The 19,967-nt window shown below is 38.5% G+C and overlaps 1 protein-coding gene across 3 annotated transcripts; it reads right to left on the reverse strand.

The window, feature by feature from the left end:
* Positions 1-7,467: 7,467 nt before the first annotated feature.
* On the reverse strand, positions 7,468-19,580 carry cahz (carbonic anhydrase). Of its 3 annotated transcripts, XM_028021048.1 has the most exons (8): positions 19,452-19,557; positions 18,872-18,983; positions 18,189-18,386; positions 16,707-16,825; positions 14,590-14,682; positions 14,412-14,474; positions 14,141-14,296; positions 7,468-9,786 (listed from the first exon to the last, which is right to left on the reverse strand). In XM_028021048.1, the coding sequence occupies exons 2-8, from the start codon at positions 18,909-18,911 to the stop codon at positions 9,667-9,669; spliced, it is 789 nt and encodes a 262-aa protein (XP_027876849.1). In that variant the 5' UTR covers positions 18,912-18,983; positions 19,452-19,557; the 3' UTR covers positions 7,468-9,666. The 3 variants fall into 3 exon arrangements, with proteins under 3 accessions (XP_027876849.1, XP_027876850.1, XP_027876851.1); XM_028021049.1 differs by lacking the exon at positions 18,872-18,983 and having other exon boundaries at positions 19,452-19,580; XM_028021050.1 differs by lacking the exons at positions 18,189-18,386; positions 18,872-18,983; positions 19,452-19,557 and adding an exon at positions 17,008-17,186.
* Between the last annotated feature and the right edge of the window lie 387 nt (positions 19,581-19,967).

Below are 19,967 nucleotides of genomic sequence, written 5' to 3' on the forward strand. Positions count from 1 at the left end.
GCTCTTCCTTTAATCCTACTGATTATTCACTTTGGAAGATATTCAGCACTGCTATGACCTCTCACATGGCACACCTCCCTCGTTCTTGATGAGGTCCTCCTTGATTGACTCAGCTTGTGCCATTCCTGAGCATCGTTCTGATCTTGTCTCCGTCTGTGAGCCTTCTCTGTGGATAATGACAATCTTTACAAATTGAAATATTCTTCCTCAGCACATTCTGCTGGTGACAGATAATGTGTAACTGTAAGTGAAGGTGGAGCATTCTGATGCATGTTTGTGTATCATGCAAAGTGTTTGTGTTGTGATCTGTGTTGATTTGAGTTCTACTGTGTATTTATTTTGAGTTCCTGTCTCCGCGTCTCCCTGTTGTCCTGTCTTACCCCTTGATTGCTCCCTGGTGTGTCTCGTTTCCTTGATTACCCTCTGTGTATTTAACCCCACCTGTGTTCCTTGTTGGGTCCTTGTCAATGCATCCAGTCAGTGTTGTTTGTCCATTCATTGCCTACAGCTGCTACCGGTGCTGAGCCCTGGTTTTCTGCTCTGCCGTGCTGCCTGGTTGTTGGACTTTTTGTGGACTATTCTCTACAATAAGCCTTCATTTTCATTTGAACCTGGTTCTACACCGTTTGCCTCACCGCCTTCCACACCGCACTTCTTGACAGTTTGGGCTGCTGGTAGGACAATAATATGGTAAATGGCCTGAACTTGTATAGCTCTGTATGTAGTCCAGAGGACTCTATAGCACTTTATGCTACATTCAGTCATTCACACATACTGTATATTCACACACTAATAGTGGTGAGCTACTTTGTAGTCGCCTTGAGGCACACTGACTGAAGAAAGGCTGTGATTCAATTGGATCCACTGGGACCTCTGACCACCACAAGCACACAGTGAAGCGTCCTGCCCAAGGACACAATAATAGGTTGTGGGTTCAAACCAGCAAACTGAAAGTCTAAAAGTCAAAATAATAATGACTGAGACTTGAACTTAACAAAAGCAGATTTGAATCTGAAGATCTAAAATCTGTAACTGAAAAGAAAAACAGAACTGAGCTAAATTAATCTTCCTTGAATTACAGTTTTTTGTTTTTCAGATTTCAACTTTAAAACTTAAAACTTCCTGAATTGCAGATAAACTGCATTTTCAAAACTGTTTCGGTTACATAACATAAACCACTGACAGAATATTTTCACCTTAGCTTTTCCACAAGCAGCTGACATAAATCTTAAAAAAAAAAAGTTTTTCATGATACCCTCTAGTTATTTTGCATCTTCAAAGTTGACCTATAGCAGATATTAAAAATGCTTTTTACCTCTCTAAAAGCAATTTCAATGGTTCTGCACAACCATCAAACATCTTGCACATTTTTAAAATGTGTAAGCAAAAGAAAGCAAGGTTTGAAATAGGCAGCAATATGAGCTTAACATTAACTTAAATTCAAAGCTTTCCAGTTTGCATACTTTCCATTTCTGTGGCATCATTATAACCTTAAAACCTCTAACCTGTTTGTGACCAAGGTGCTGTCCTGATGGGGTATTAAGTCCAGTTCGTAGAATTTTGGAGCCTATTAAGAATTAGATTAATTTATTTTTTGCTAAATTATTAATGTTACAGATCCAAGATTATGTGAATGGTAGATCTATTGTTGTTTATTTATTTGTTTGTTTTGCTTAGCCCCTCCTCCTTGTCAGTCAGCCTCCTGCTGTGGTTGATCTGATTGTTTGGTGAAGGAGTGATGAGTGAAACAGTTTTTCTACCACAAATTAACTTTTATGTTTAAATGTTTTGCATGAAGTCAACTCAGAGAATGTTTCTGTTATTTTTATAAGTAAAGAGAACACACCTTTTAAAACCAGAAAACTCTCCGCAAGTGCTTTTTATTTTGAGTGAGTCAAAAACCTCCTCCTAAAAACTACTCAGGTATTTTTTCATATTTGGACATTTTTATGTTGCAAGAGTAGCCATAACATAAAGTTATCTAAAAACATGTGAAGATGAGACTTGGTTTGGGCTGAACACAAAAGATGGGGTGTGGGAGTGTGTGTGTATGGGGGGGGAGAAGGCGGGTGCGTGCATGTGTGTGATCTACAGCTTTATGTCTTTGCTGATAAGAGATGTCTAATCTTTTGTTTAAACTGTTAACATCTGAATCCGCTTATAGAATTTATAGATGTTGGTTTCTTTGTTCCAAAGATTTAAGGCAGTCTCTGCTAAAGCCTCTTCATCTGCATGCTTCAGTCAGAGCCTCTTGCTGCTGATATGTAGGTCAATAAATAGAGTGGAAGAGGAACATCTAAAACTCTGAAGGTAAGACAGAAATATTAAGAAAACTGATCTGGTTTTCCATATTTAAAACATCTGAAAAATGGGCTGCATAACTACTTGCAATAAAAAAACCATCTATAAATATGACCTTATACAGACAAAATTCTAGACATTAAAATTAATTTAAACTAACAAGATCAAACTGAATATTACACCTGACACATGGTCAAATTATGTCATTTCAGCAGCCACTCCCCTCTGCATGGTTTCCATGCAGACCTAATTTTCCCCATGGAAAATATTTTCAAAAACATTTGAACCACTTTCTAAAAAGATAGAAAAAAGTATCAGAGTTGTTTCTGATTCATAACACTGTCATGACACATAAACTCACCCCCAAAAAGTTGATTGAAAATTGTTGTTTGTAACTATGGAAAGATAAACTCCTTGGCAGAAATTGATGGGAGCGCTCTGAGAGACTACTATGTACTGTCACTATAAATATGCATAAATAAAATAATCTTTTTTATTGTTTTTGTTGAACAAAAGGTTAAACACAAAAATCTGAAAACATTGGCACCTCATTAGGATTTGAAATGTTAGGACATTATGTATGTCTGCTCTTGTGTGTTCATGATCATTTTTTCTGACTGTTTTGCAGAATTTTGGGGAGGCTCATCTAAGAATATTAGTTTGGGGGTATGGCCTGTTAACTGATGAGTTTGGTCTAACTAATCTAATCACACAAACAAACTAACCAATTAGCTTTTGGATTTTCTGAAATTAAAGACTTTGTTAATATACATAAATTTTGTGGAATAAGTCCAAAATATGAGATGACCAACATTAAAAATAGAACAAGGTGGAGAAAAGAAATCTTAAAGAAAGGTGTATTTTTACTAGTAAAGTGTTCCAAATGATCTGAATGTCTGTGAATGTGTTAAAGAGTGAAAAAGTCTGCTTCTTCGTGTCTGATATCAGCTGCATGCAGGTTCTTAGACTGCAGAATGATAACAGACCGTACCCACCCATCAGTGGGTTGGGTCAGCTCAACTGACATGAAGCATAGTGCTCACCTTAACTAAGGGCATTACAGCTACTGATTCACAGTTTTTAGTTTAATCTTTTCTTGTTTTCATTTGATTTATTTGGTGGCTCTTTGAAACAGGTAAATTCATCAAGTTCTGAATTCTTGATTGTTATATTACACATTCCTTAAATAAAAAAAAAAAAAGTGAAATGTTTTTGCTATGCTATTTTTTCTTATGCTGCCTTTATTGTACAGTCTCATTCTTTTTAAAAGGTTTTATTGGCTCTAGTGGCCTTTATTTGATAGTTAATTGACAGGAAGGTGGGTAATGAGAGAAGGAGAAGACATGTGGCAAAGGTCGCCAAGCCGGGAATTGAACCTGCGACAGCCGCATCGAGGAGTAAGGCCTCCATATGTGGGTTGTGTTTAACCCCTGCACCATCACAGCAACCCCAGTCTCAGTCTGGCTTTTGTATTTTTGAATTGGCTCTTTGCACCTGCCGCGCTGACGTCACAACTGCATGCGCAAATGCGGCTCTCTTTTTTCGCTTTGAGTTACCGTGACAGCTAGAAAAGACAAAGTCTTATTTCAGACGCAAATAAAACAATATTATGAACATTATTGTCTTCCTAATATAATGGGCTTTTAAGTTTTCATGGATTTCCAAGCGGTCCTGAATTAAGAAGACGGTGGCTTGTAAATATTTGTCGCTACCAGTTAAAGCTAACGCCGCACAGCAAAGTTTACAGCCTTCACTTCACTCCGGATCAACTTCTTCAGCCTAAAGAAGAAGGTAAAGGAGCCTCCTGTGTTATTTCCATGGACTCACTTCTGTATTCAGCCTGAAAGAGAGAGTTTATGGGAACTAGAGAACAGACCAGAGCCTGACAGCCGAGCAACTGATACACACTGCTGTAAACACCGTCCTGCTTCACAAGAAGCATGCAAAACTAATAAAGCGAAATAACACAGAGACCTTAAGGAACAGGACCACATTTTTCTAAAAGCAACAACTTTGAACCTGAACAGTCAGCTGAACTAGAACTCTGACACCAGAGCTGCTCTACTGTTAAGCTATGGGCTTGTTGTTCCTCAGGCTTCAGAAGCAAAAAGCCTGAACCGTAAAATCCCCGTTACTTGGTCTCTGACACTAACGACAATAAACACACGTAATATACTTGAACATAAGGTAAAAACATTGTCTGTTAATGAATGGATGAAAAATGTTTAGATACTTAAATAGAACATTTTTACAAGAAAAATGTGCTATTTTCTTGTGCTAGAAAATAGCATGTCAAAATAGACATGTCTAGCATAATGTCTTATGCTAGACATTTTTTACAAGAAAAATGTCTAGCATAAGCTAAAGCTAATGTTAGCCACAAAGTTAAAAGAAAGTAAAACTCACCTTTGTATCTGTGTATAACGAGGCGAACATCTTAAAACCTTTCTCCAGCTTATGGGCTCTTTGCACCTCAGCTTCCGTGTTCGGGGAAAAGCGGCTCAATCGTTTCCGATCTATTGAAAAAGGCTCTTTACACTCGGTGTTTTCAGGGCTTGTCCAAGGTAACAATTAATGATGAATATCGATCCGAAGCCCCAGCAAATAAATCATTCTGCTGCTTGTGGGCTCAATGTTGGCGCTCAACCGACTGGATCCAGTTAAAGGATTTTCAAAAATAAAAGATCCTCCAGACTCAATACATGAAACGGAAGTATTTCATTATTTCTTGTGCGGCCTGGGGGTTGGGGACCACTGCTATTTACAATGATCCGTCCACATTGTGGGTATAAACTGTTTCCAATTATATAAAAATTTAATGGGGGAATATGATAATAATAATACAACTTTTTTCATAATATACTTTACATGTAAATCTCAAAGTACTACAAATTTAGTGTTCAATCAATTTTATTTATAAAGCACCTTCATGCTATAAAGCAGCTCAAAGTGCTGTAAAAAAAAAAATAAAATAAAAAATCTACAAAAAAAAAAAATGAAGACCATAAAGACATCTAAAATCAGCAAAAGAATCTTAAAATCAACCCTGAGATGTACTGGGAGCCACTGCAATGAACAGGTGTGATGTGAGCCTGCCTTCTGGTCTTGATTAGCACTGGAGCAGCAGAGTTTTGTAACAGCTGAAGGCTGTGCAGTGTTTTTTAGGGAGACCAGAAAGCAGGGCATTACAATAGTCTAAACGGCTAGAAATAAAAGCATGCTTAAGAGTGTCAGTATTGACGAAAGATAGAATAGGGTGAACTCTGACTATATTTTTAGATCGCAAAATCCTGTTTTAACTATTTATTATTTATTTGTTTAATATGTGGAATAAAAGTAAGGTCAGAGTCAAGAAGAACCCCCAGGCTTCTGATTTGCTTTGAAGGTTTAAAAGACATAGTTTGTAATTTTTGAATTATAATTTCTTTCAGATCCTCTGGCCCAATGATTAAAACTTCTGTGTTGTCCTGGTTGAGCTGGAGAAAGTTCTGTAACATCCAGGTCTTTATGTCTGAAATGCAATTAAAAGCCCATGGGCAGTGATTGGCTGGGGATCGTCAGAATAACCCTGGAAGCTTATTCCATGATTCCTGGTGACTCCACCAAGTGACAAGATGTAAAAATTAAAAAGTTGGGGACCCATAATCCCCTACTTTGTAATGGTAATGAGCCTTGGAGGATGCAATAATTAGCATCATGGATCTGTGAGGAACATGCATCCATACCCACCAAAAAAGTTTTATCTGCAAGATAGGAGCTGAACCACTGAAGAACAGTACCAGGAAGGCCAACCAGATGCTGTAAACTATTTAAAAGAATCGAATGATCCACCGAATCAAAGAAACACTCAGATCCAAAAGCACAAGGACTGAGAGCTTGAATGTGAATCCAGATTACACTTCAAATAATTTACAATTTTTATTATTATTCAAATCTTTTTATTTGTTTTAAACATGTAAGAACAACAATGAAACAAACAAAAATAAAATGGCAACAGGTGCTGACAACACATATTTAGTAAGAAGGGAGGAGGAGACGAGGGAAAAAGGAGGGATGGAGGAGGGGAGGGCAGGTGGGAGGGCTATATACTCATTAGAAGTCTCTCAAAATACAAAAGAAATGGCTGCCAGGTGGCATTGTATTGTTGAATTGAGTCGTTAACTGTATGTTTCAGATGCTCAAGCTTCAGATGGAACATAAAATCTTCGATCCATTGCTTATGAGAAAGAGGAGCAGCTCTCTTCCAATTGAATAATATTAGGCGTCTTGCAAGTGGTGTAACAAATGCTGTGGCATTGTCCTGCTGAGTTGTTATTGGTGTAGTCGGAGGGACAACCCCAAATAAGGCAGTTAGAGCACTTCGATCGATATTCCTCTTACATATAAATGTAATAGTCCTAAAGATTGACTCCCAAAAGGGGAGGAGCCTGGGGCAAAGCCAGAACATATGACTGAGATCAAGAGGGCTGTGCCAACACCTAACACAAGATGAGTCTACGCCAGGACACATTCTAGATAATTTATTAGGGGACAAGTATAATCTGTGCAGCACCTTAAACTGTAGCAGGCAATGTCTAAAGGAAGAGAGAATTCTTGAAATTGCAGCCCTCCAGGCTGTATCAGTAAATAGTTCCCCTAACTCTTCTTCCTATGATTCTTTCAGATGTCTAAGTGATGGGGACGCAGTTATCTGAATTTTGCCGTATATAACTGATATTAAGCCCTTATCAGTCAGATTCATATCCAAACATTAATCAATCCACGTTATTCGAGGCAGCGTTAATGAGAAATTAGCTTTCACGTAACTATGTACTTGGAGATACCATAATTTAAAATTTTTAAAAGGGCAGTCTCTATACTGTGGTTCATCCTAAAACCAGAATGATACTTTTCTAAAGTACCAGTGTCATTTTAAAAAATATGTAATTAGAAAGAAGCAAGCTTTAATAAAATTTTACTTAAATTCTTCATATAGTTACTGGTGTATATTCGGTTACACATATTTGCATTTGGTAATATAATTATTTGTCATTTAGGCACTAAAATAAAGAAGCAACTTCTAATATACAAATGGCATATAGTCAATTAAATGGTTAATTATAACATAAGTACTCATATATTTGAAGGGTTTTTTTATATAGGAATAAAGTCTCACCAACTCACAAATGAGATTCTCAATACCGGCTTTTATTTAGCAATTTAATGAGTGGAATACAATCCTAGAAAACACTCGAGCATGGAAAAGAGCATTCTACAAAACACACACAGGCTTTTATTACCAAACAAATCTGAAATAACTCCACATACTTCATAAACAGGCAGGATATAATTATAAGTTAAAGATTAACAATATATTCAGTTATGCATTTGGTCATATTCTTCAGACCTCAGTAAATCTTAGTATAAAGATAGCCAAAGTTTCAAAGATTATATTTTTTTAAATAACAACCACACCCATGAATTTCATGGGTGAGTTTATTTATGGATTAGTTAGATATTCTAATGTTTCAAAGATTACAAATTGTTGTTAGACAAAAATGGCATTTATTCATCCTCAGAGGAAAAGAAGGCAAAACATTCTAGAGATAAAATGAAGCAGAAGGTTTAAGTTTCAAGTAGCTGCAGACAAGCAGTAAATTAAAAAGCTGTCTTTGTGTATTAATAGTTCAAAGAATGAACATGAAATGGAAAGCTATTGTATAAAGACACTTTGGAATACAGCTGTATTGAACACATCACAATTTGTCATAGTAAATATGACTTTTTAACCAGGTGTTTGTAACAATTTAAGTAATCCATATATAGAAGAAACCAAAACAAACAAGTTCAGACATTAAGTTATGTGCAGTAATAAGAGGGAAAAGTATTGAACACACAGAAAGGGAAATGGACAAAAACATGGAAATTCATCAGTGATCAGAAGACATCCTGCAAATGAATGAGCTTTTAAGTGCAAATGAATATCAGCTGGTTCAGTCAAAACTGATGGTCTATAGAAGCTAAATTGCTGAAAACAGTTCTTGTTGTTGCAGTTGCATGAAGAAAATTGCATCATTTTGTTCTCTTCCTCATGCTGTTTGCCCCCCTGGTGAACCTTTTGCCCCTTCTCTGAAAGATTGTGTGATTGGTCTGAATTTCATGAGTGTGTATATTCATTCAGGATACTGCCACACAATTTCCATGGGCCGCTGATCTAACTAATATCTGTGCAATTTAGTCGGGTATCTCAGATAGTCAGAGCATTGTTTTTTCAGTCAGAGAGAAATTGTTTGATGAGGAGGAGGAAGTACATACTGAAATATTACACTGCCCATTCTCTCAGTTGAAGCAGGAGAATGGCTCATCAACGCCTAACTTTTGTCTTTTTATTTTCTTAATGACATGGAAAAAGATTGATTTTCCAGACTGTTAAATATTATTCCCTCCTCCTCTGAACTTTTGGACTCGTAATAGTTGTCTCTCTGTTACTACGATTATAAATTACACACATGGCAAAAAAAAAAAAAAGACATCATGACGTATTCTGCAGTGGGAGGGAAGCTTGCCTCAATTTGTTTTGTGGATTATAAAAGGTCTTTGCAAAAATGAAAATCTGAAAACCACATGACTGTACATTGTCAGTCCGACTTTGGTCAAACTACGCTGGGCCCTTCAGAAAGATATAGAGTTGGCAAGTAGAATTGTTTCAGAAAACGATAAGCAATGTACTCTGTAGCCATGGCCTGTATGCAGGCTCACCACGCAAAGCTCCATTTCTGGAGTTGAAGCAAGTTTAAGCTCGTTTAATATTTGCTGAACAACATTTGGACAAGCCTGTAAAACACTGGGAGAACACAGACTAGTCAGATAAGAGCAATATTGAACTCTTTGGATGCCATAACAAACACCATATTTAAAGGACAAAATGAACTGCCCCAAAAACACCAGGCAGACAGTAAAGTTGGAGGTGGGAACATCAATATGTGGGTCTGTTTTTCTGCATATGGTACTGGCAGAATTCATGTAATTGATGGAAAGATAAATGGTAAAGTGTACACACATTATAGAGAAACGTCTGCTGCCAGATGAAAAAAGGGTGGACATTTCAGCAGGACAATGATCCCAAACATAGAAACAAGGAAGCTCTCAACCAGCTGCAGAGACAGAACATAAAACTGCTAGAATAGCCCAATTCGTTTTATATAATTACTCATAATTTAATTTCTGAACTGATTTGTTTTATTTTTTCTATGTATGGATTACATGGGTTGTTACCAACACCTAGCATTGGTAACACCAGGTGTTCCATGTCAATAGCTAAAATATGTTTACTATGAAAAATTGTGGTGTGTTCAATAATTTTCATACCTGCTGTATAACTAAGATTTACTTAAAGGAAGCACGGACTTGACGGCCCTTGAGGAGCTGTGGAGGACGGAAGTTGTCCACCATGCAGCACGCTGCCTCTCCTTCTCCAGTGAACAGGAGGTTTCGAAACTTTGCCATCTAATAGAATACAGGAACACAGAAACAGTTATGAAGTTCCTTCGACACAATATATGTTGCTTTATGTCACATCACAATAATTCCCAACAATAACCATTTTCACCCTCCCAGCATGATTCACCTACTTTGAATAATAGTCTCAAGTTCTCATACATTTTAATAGAAGCAAGTCCTTGCATGTATTGGGCTGATGAACCCATAACATATAATTTTAATAAAACATTATTTAACAGGCTGAGTATTTTGTAATGGTAAAAATTGCTTTATCAAGTCCACAGGACCCCAAAGTGCTTCACACTACATTCAGTCATTCACTGATTCACCATACATTCACACCCTGATGGTGACACGCTACTGGATAGCAGCCACAGCTGCCCTGGGCAGTCTGACAAAACCGAAGCTGCCATGCACTGGGCCATCGGCCCTGACCTCCACCAGCAGGCAAGGTGGGTGAAGTGTCTTCACCCACCTTACACAATACACAACAACAGAGTGGGGATCAAACCAGCAACCCATCAATAAAGTTATGAACTTAAAAAAAATAAAAATAAAAATAAAGTTATGAACTCTTACCACCATTGATGGCGTGTTAATGTCTTCTTTTGCTACATAAGCCTTTTTTAAACAACATTAGAAATACATTGTGTTGATTTTGTAAGCCCTTAACTGTCACAGCAAAAACATTTACATGCAGGCCTAATTTGCAATAACAGCATTATTATTATAGGGACAATCTATGTGACACTCTCAAAGCGCCACCTGGATGTCAATAAAAACCAATCATAAGTCCAATAATCCAGAGAATCAGGAAGAAAAGTTCTTGGATGAAAGTTAAAGAAAGTTGTCTGCTTTCCCTATAGTAGCAAAGGATGCTAAAAAACAATGGCCTTTTCTCTAGTCTGTATACTACAGTTAATGATTGATTACTCAGTTATCGACAGTGATGGTGGAGTTACTTTGAAAAAGTAACTTTAATCAGATTACTGATTACTCCTTGAAAAAGTAACTTAGTTAGATTACTGATTACTTGATTTGGAAAGTAACGAAGTTACATTAAAAGTAACTTTTTCAGTTGCTTTTAGCAGCTGCTAACAACAACGCTGTGCCGCCTGTGAAAATAACATTGAGCTTTGCCAATACTTAATTGCCAGTTATTTTATAATTGTTGGGTTCTGCAGGTGAGTGGTTTCTCTACATTTACAGGGTGGCAGGCTGACAGGATCCAGCTGGTGCTCATCAAGACCAATCAGCGAAGGCCTTAAATAGGAGCGGCTTCCCTGAGGCAGACGCCAGATGATTTTGCTTCAGTAGTGGTACACTCTGGCTCTCTGTGCTGCTGTTACTGTGTTTAAACTTGTTCTGATTCCTCTCTCATCTATTCCCTCCTCAGAGAACCAGCTCTGATCACCCCCTGGTGCTCAGACTACCTAATTATCCGATACTCGCTGCTCCGCTAAACCTAGCTCCAGGATACCTCCACGACCACCAGCCAGCTGCTGCCTGTCCACCCTCAGTCTCATGCTGGAACTCCTCCACCTGGAAATCCCACACTGCACCGACTGCTGGAAAACCCATGTACCCACCTCTGCTCATCCTAACTCTCAGACAGTAAGCCATCACCAGGTTACACCATCATTCCCTTCATTTGCTTCCCTGTTTAACCACTCACCTTTCCTCAGTTCCTCCTCTGGCCCAGTTCCTCCCTGCTGCTGCAGATCAACGCCTCTCTATTCTCTCCCCATTTACACTCATTATTCAATAAATCTGTTAAACTGCGCTTGGTGTCCATAGTTGTTGCTTGCCTTCGAGTCCTGGTAACCTCTCACCATGACAATAATAGTAATGTGAACAATATATCTCCACTTGGGTGTGCTGTGGTGGTGCAGGGGTTGAGCACAACGCACATATAGAGGCCTTAGTCCTCGACGCGGCTGTCGCAGGTTTTATTCCCCTGCCTGGCAACCTTTGCCGCATGTCTTCCACTTCTCTCATTACCCACTTTCCTGACAATTAACTATCAAATAAAGGCCACTAGAGCCATTATATATATATATATATATATATATATATGTTTGATGGTTATAACAGTACAAAAGAAAACTTTTGTAATTTGTCTGTGTTTTTGTGTGTTCCAGTATTGTCTGGAAAACTATAAATAGAATGTTTTACCCCCTCACCCCCCTCATCCAGGTTCTGCATAATGGCCCTGTGTTTGCTGTCAGAGCGCAGCGCACAACTTATATGTCCCGCTAAACAAATTTGTGACATTTATCTTAATATTAAGAATTATAATGACGTTTAGTTGCATAACTTTACAGACTCGTTCATTCGTGGCTGTTTTCACGTTTATTGTGCTGTTCATATTAGTCTTCCTACGTAATTCACAGGTAATATATTAAGTTGACATTAACAAAGACACAGCGGAACGGATCATCCGGGAAATGATGGACAGGGACAGTCTGATTAAAACTAACTGGATTTCAGAGAAATTCTGGGGTTTATGTCTGCTTATTTCCAAGCCCAAAAATCGCAACCCGCAACTCATTAAATCTGCAAGCGACTTTAGAAAAACACAAGCCCAAAGCTGCTTATAATAATCAGACTTGGCGAGCAAAACTCAAAATAGTTTCTATTTTTCCAGCAACAAAATGCGCATCTCCCTCTTCCCTCCATTGTTTATGTTTCTGTCGCTGGTGATACTGTTGCATAGAAACAGCGGTCGCTCCCGAAGACGTGTAGAGGAAATTAAATTAAATTACAAAAGAGAATAGTAACGCACAGTGATTTCGATAAGTAACTGTAGTCTGACTACTGGATTTGAAATAGCAACACGTTAGATTACTTGTTGCTGAAAAAAGTGGTCCGTTATGACATCACTGGTTATCGATTGATCCAGTTAATTGTTTCAGTCCTGGTTTATAGTTTTCTGTTCAATTCCAACATTAATGATCTCAGTAATGTAGTGAACAGTCATTCCTGAATAAGTTTGAAATCCATTCACCCATTATCCCACATGTTTATCCCCAGTGGGGTCATGAGGGAATCAACAGCAGTCAACGGGCGAGAGGCAGGGTCACCCTGTACAGGTCGCCAGTCCATCGCAGGGCAAAACAGAGACAAACAGGACAATCATACACATACACCCACACACACACGCCCATGCACACAAACACACCTAAGCAGGTTTTATACAAACTAATTAATCTATCACTCACTTTTCTTGGACTGTGATAGGAAGCCAGAGTACCCAGAGAGAACCCATGCATGCAGAGGGAAACATGCAAACTCCAGGAAGAAAGACTTCTTGCTGCCAGGCAACAGTGCTACCAACTGCACTACAGTGCAGTTTGAAATAAATCCCAGCAAATCCAGTGTTGATTTCACTGACTTGTGGACTATACTTATCCAGTAACAACATCAAGCTGAGAATATAACAGAGACAAACTATATGTTGACCATGCTTTTCCCCACCTGTCAGCCCAGTACATACATAATATAGATGTCTAATAAATGTTACATGAACATCACATGAATGAGAACTTTTTTTCCTCTCAAAAGAGAGCTTCAAAGCTTCAGTTTTAGATCTACAATAAGCATAATTGTTGGGTAAATTGTATTATTAGTATTATCAAATATTTGTTGTATTATGTAGCCTTGTAGTTACATTTAGATAATGTTTCTGTGTGTTCATTAATTCTGATTTCTTCCTAATCCCTCCTTGGAAGAGGGAGGTGACAGATATTCTCAGCAGGACTCCCTGTTTAATGGAAGTGTTAGTAGTTCCAAGCTGAGTTTTACAACCCTAGAGGAAACTCTGCTTTGTTCTTTGTGATACAAAGCCGTAGCTTTGAAGCTATACAACGTGTCCCATTCGACGCTGTGCTTGGAGGCTTTGAAGCTATACAACGTGTCCCATTCGACGCTGTGCTTGGAGGCTTTGAAGCTATACAACGTGTCCCTTTCGACGTCGTGTCTGGAGCAGGAAGGATTTAGATTGTAGATACCATGTGTTTAGTTTAGTGATTGTCTTGTGGCACTGCAACTAAAATGCTTTGACCCCACCCCCTAGAGTTGCAGCGCCCCGTGTGGCAGGGTTCCTAAAATCAATAAAACAGAGGAGCGGGAGATGTGTTTTCAGAGCGGTAGGAGATTTGTAACTGAAAGCACATCTCTGTCCGTTCTCCTCGCGAGAAACAAAGAATCTAACTCTCTTGTCTTTCCTATGTTTGTTTAAATTGTCTCTAATAGGTATTTAGACCTGACAATAATTTAAAATTGAAAATAAAAATCACTCTTAAGTGATTCTTTTAGCTTTTCTTTCCTTCCAGTGTTTTAAGTGGACCAAGCTACCCACCTGAGCAGGGCTGACACTTATCGGCTCCCTCAGGACAATCCAGGTGACGCTCTCCAAAAGGGGTGGGGTTGTCAAAGATCCATCATAAGTCCAATAATCCAGAGAACCAGGAAGAAGAGTTCTTGCATCAAAGTTAGAGAAAGTTGTCTGCTTTCCCTATATGTTTCACAAAGAAGAGATGGAAATGTAAAGCTGGAAAAACAAAGCTATCAGTATGAGCACATTTGAACAAAGCAAGTTCAGTTCCACCTCAGATGATTTTTGTTTGTACCTTTGTCTTAATAGAGTCCAAAGCATCCAGAACTTTCTGAAGCCGGGGGTTGGCTGCACCAATCTGAATGAAAACATCACCTTTAATGTAGTTTTCTTCAAATACAAAGTTATTGGTAGACATTTTCTCCAACACATCTCTATTGGAGATGCTGGTGGAAAGAGCACTGATTAGTTACTTTGAGGAAGATTCCAACCACAGCCAGTCCATCAGGCTTGTCAGCAGACTCCCCAAAGCTGGGATATTTAGTATTCCAGTGCACCAGGTGAAGCTAACGAGAAAAGACACATGCTGTTATCTGTAGTAGCAGGAACCTTTAAAAGTCAAGTAAACTGTGTCCACTTCATCAAGTTATTGGGTTGACATGCAGTACACTCCACACACACCTATATATATATATATATATATATATATATATATATATATACATACACACACACATACAGTACATACATATATATATAAAATAAATAAAAATAATTAAGATTAATAGGGGTGCCCAAACTTTTTCATATGACTGTATATATATATATATATATAATTTTTATTTCTAAATATTTGGGAGTTTGCAACAGCTATTTCAGTTTGATATATCTAATAACTGATGGACACGGTAATATTTCAGTATTGAATTGAGGTTTATCGTACTAACAGAAAATGTATGCATCAAAACAAAATTTGACAGGTGCAAAAATGTGGGTACCCTTATCATTTTATTGATTTGAATACTCCTAACTACTTTTCACTGACTTACTGAAACACAAAATTGGTTTGGTAACCTCATTAAGCCTTGAACTTCATAGACAAGTGTATCCAATCATGAGAAAATGTACTTAAGGTGGATAGTTGCAAGTTGTTCTCCTATTTGAATCTTCTCTGAAGAGTGGCATCATGGGCACCTCAAAACAACTCTCAAATGATCTGAAAACAAAGATTGCTCAACATAGTTGTTTAGGGGAAGGATACAAAAAGTTGTCTCAGAGATTTAAACTGTCAGTTTCCACTGTGAGGAACATAGTAAGGAAATGGAAAACCACAGGGACAGTTCTTGTTAAACCCAGAAATGGCAAGACAAGAAAAATATCAGAAAGGCAGAGAAGAAGAATGGTGAGAACAGTCAAGGACAACACACAGACCACCTCCAGAGACCTGCAGCATCATCTTGTTGCAGATGGTGTCACTGTGTATCGTTCAACAATTCAGCGCACTTTGCACAAGGAGAAGCTGTTTGGGAGAGTGATGCGACAGAAGCCTTTTCTGCAACCAAGCCACAAACAGAGTCGCTTGAGGTAAGCAAAAGCACATTTGGAGAAGCCAGCTTCATTTTGGAATAAGGTCCTGTGGACTGATGAAACAAAGATTGAGTTGTTTGGTCATTAAAAAAGGCGTTATGCATGCCAGCAAAAAAACACAGCGTTCCAAGAAAAACACTTGCTACCCACTGTAAAATCTGGTGGAGGTTCCATCATGCTTTGGGGCTGCGTGGCCAATTCTGGCACTGAAAATCTTGTTAAAGTTGAGGGTTGCATGGATTCCAGTCAATATCAACAGATTCTTGAGAATAATGTTCAAGAATCAGCTACAAAGTTGAAGTTATGCCAGGGATGGATATTTCAGCAAGACAATGATCCAAAACACGGCTCCAAATCTACTCAGGCATTCATGCAGAGGAACAATTACAATGTTCTGGAATGGCCATCCCAGTCCCCAGACATGAATATCATTGAATATCTGTGAATTGATTTGAAGCAGGCTGTCCATGCTCGGCGACCATCAAATTTAACTGAACTGGAATTGTTTTGCAAAGAAGAATGGTCAAAAATCCCTTCATCCAGGATCCAGAAACTCATTAAAAGCTACAGGAAGCAACTAGAGGCTGTTATTTTTGCAAAATCAGGATTTACTAAATATTAATGCCACTTTTCTGTTGAGGTGCCCATATTTTTGCACCTGTCAAATTTTGTGTTAATGCATACTGCACATTTTCTTTTAGTCCAATAAACCTAATTTCAATACTGAAATATTACTGTGTCTATATGTTATCGGTTGTATCAAACTGAAATAGCTATTGCAAACATCCAAATATTTAGAGATAAAAATAATTAAGATTAATAGAGGTGCCCAAACTTTTTCATATGACTGTATATAGCAACACCTGAGCCTTTAAACTAAGGGGACAAAGTTGCCTTGTATTTGATGTGAGGAGTTTAAGGTTATAGCAAATCTTCATATTATTAGTTTTCTATGCATGTGTTACAATACAAACATAACTCAGCAAAGTGTTGAATTCATTACCTCACAAGGAAACTTGACGCTGTTTATAGTGTGCTCTGAGCCTCTATCATCACTGCCTCCCCAGTGGAAATGAAATTGCTTCAGTCGGTATGTTCCAGAGATGGGACCTCCAGTCAGGGCTGAGAAATACAAACAATAGACTCATTAAGACAGAGAAAAAAACAACAAATAAATCATTTTCCTATTTTCATCAGCCAATGACAAAGCTCTTTCAATAGATCATGCTAAAATGCTCCTGCTAGCTATGATTTTTGTAAGCTACTGTTGATCAGCTTTAAGAGGAAATAGTTGAACAATATACCATGAAAAACTGGAAATGATACATTTAGACTTCCATCCATCACCCTTGTCCCTAGCGGGGTTGGGAGGGGTGCTGTTGCCTATCTCCAGCAAGACATTTTGGGCAAGAGGCGGGATCACCTGGACAGGTCACCAGTCTGTCGCAGGGCAACACAGAGACAGAAAAGGACAAACAACCATGCAAGCACAGGCCCCCCACACACACACCTAGGAGAATTTAGAGAGACCAATTAACCTGACAGTCATGTTTTTGGACTGTGGGAGGAAGCCGGAGTACCAGGAGAGAACCAGGTGCATAGGGAGAACGTGTCCATGCAGAAAGACCCCAGGCCAGGAATCGAACCCAGGACCTTCTTGTTGCAACGCAGCAATGCTACCAACGCAATGCAGCATGCGCCACTGTGCAGTCCAGTTAGACTTTATCTGAGCCAGTGTCATCTGTGTCTACCAGTGTCTCCTGTATAAATAAACTGAAATAAATAGAATTGTTAACTACACATTAAGAGTAAATTCTTGGATATTTTTTCATATTTTTCTCATCTGTTTATGTTGATCATTTGATATTTGAAGTTGCCTGCATGTTCAAAACTAAATTTCTTTATGGCTTTTATGACAGATTATAGCTGTTTATCTGTGACAACTTGCCCTGCGACAGACTGGCGACCTGTCCAGGGTGTACCCCGCCTCTCGCCCGGAACGTAGCTGGAGATAGGCACCAGCAACCCTCCCGACCCCATTAGGGACAAGGGTGAACAGAAAATGGATGGGTGGATGGATCTGTGACAACTACTGGAGCACAGAGTAAAACTGAAGAGTCACGGTGATGGGCTGAACATGCATGTTGACCTTCAGATAAAGAACCAGGGCTGTTAGGAGATAACTGAGCACTTACATCATCAGACATGCTTATCTATGTATACATACAGCATGGGTGGAGGAAACAAACAGGAGAGATAAAATTCAAAGGTAAAATAATAATATATCTTGCAAGTACTTAAAATAAAAGTCAGAAACCAAGTTTTAGGAGTTTAGGATGTCATGTTTGTTATACCAACAATACGTCTGAGTGATACAGGACTTGAAACAAAACTAAAACCATTTCCAGAATGAGTATAAAATGATGAAGTGTGTTTGTAGTCATTCATAACTTTAGTCTCAAACTTAGAGGTTAGCTTTGCTTACTGGAGCTGTCTGTGTCGTCCACAAAGTCCACCTGGAAGGAGTGTCCATTGTTAAGAATGCCCCTGGCATTGGAGGGGTCATACTGGAGTTTCAGACGCTTCAGAGACGGATCATATTGGGCCTCCTTGGTAACGATGTTGATGGGAGACTGTCTGGGTCCATTAGCAAGCGGGAAGTTTTCTGCCCACTTGTCAGGTCCTGTAAATGTAAAAATGAGGAGCTATTCAAGTCCTTTATATAAAGACAAAGTTTTTACAGTGACCATTATGATGTTCTAGTACATCTTGAAGAAAAGCAGCATTGCTCCCATAGAAACAAACAATGTGATCATTCATAATGAATACTTAGAGTAAGTAGTTGCAGAAAGGTTCATTTAACAAGGCATCACTAATTTATTCCTTATGCAACATCACTATTAAGTTTTGAAAAAATAGAAAGTTATGAGTGAACTAGAAATACAGGTCAAAATGTATTGCCAGCATCAATATGAACAGAACAAAATGTAAAATCTAGTACAAAGTTATGACTTTTATTGTGCTTACTGAGCGCACAATAAGATATTTCAGATATTTCCAACATATTTTTCAGCTGTAAAAGTCAATGCATTCAGAAAACGTAGCTGACAGGAAACAGACTGCGTGAAACGATCAACCATCACTTTAGTTGATCCTCCTCATCATGACCTTCAGTGTCCAGAGTTGGGAACGTCGAGCAGTGCATCATAAAGCTGATGATCTATTTTAACCGCAGTTGTTGCCACAAAGCAGCTGTCCTCAGGCTGTCCTACATTCGTTACTGCAGAAAAGTGTGATAATTGTTTACTTTAAATGGCAACAAAGTGACAAGTAAAACAGTTGAATATATTTTACACCCTGTAACTTTAAGTGAAAACTACTGATTTATTAATTATGTTGGTGTAGCGCAATTCCTGGGGCGGAAGTGTACGGCAATTAAAATCAAAAGTTCCCATTGGGTAGAATTTATTTGATTATTCAATATTGTTTACATTAATGTTAAACTATAATTCAATTCTACTTAATGATTTTAATCTGCTAGTGTTTAGACAGAAATAAGTAAAATGTAATTTAAATCATTTTATAAAAGTGTAATTAAACGCGCACTCATTTTTATTTTCATTTTTTTTAATCAATAGGCTGCTGGTATTTCTTTTGTAAATATTAATGTCACCCAGTCACACTCTTTTCAGTGTAATAAGGAATGAGACTTGCCGGTGGGCAGTGCTGGAGGCTGCAGGGTTCTTACCGTCGCTCGGTCCGTATCCCCATCCGTGAGACATGGCTGCTGCTGAAAGCTGCAACGGCAATGATCAGTCCGAGGCAGCGGCTACTCGGGTGACCAATATTGGGGCGCTTTATGAAGGACCTGGTATTGCTCGCTGTGAGGGGTTTGGCTTGCATGGTTACGTCATTTCTCCCCTCCTATTTGGTTGTTGAGTGTGCAAAGCTGTGAGTGATGAGATGTGTCGGGAAGACGAACTGCTGGTCCCGATCCGAACAGGTCAGGATCCAAGCCCTTAGCACTGATTTCAACTTTTAAAGGTACTTCCAATTGCCCTGAAGAGTTGATGGCAACATGTTGGTGTGTGTTGCCCAGGGATGAAAGTAGTTTTAAATTATTGCCAGTACTATAACGAAAATAGTCAGGCTCATCGTGAAAACCAAAACAAATAAAAACATAAACATTTTACTGTCCTATAGGCTACCTGTATGGATAACGCAGAAGAACCACTTCAGAATGTGAAAAAATATGTATTTTGGC

The sequence above is a fragment of the Xiphophorus couchianus genome, chromosome 6, assembly GCF_001444195.1.
Source record: "Xiphophorus couchianus chromosome 6, X_couchianus-1.0, whole genome shotgun sequence".
NCBI classification, from domain to species: Eukaryota; Metazoa; Chordata; class Actinopteri; order Cyprinodontiformes; family Poeciliidae; genus Xiphophorus; species Xiphophorus couchianus.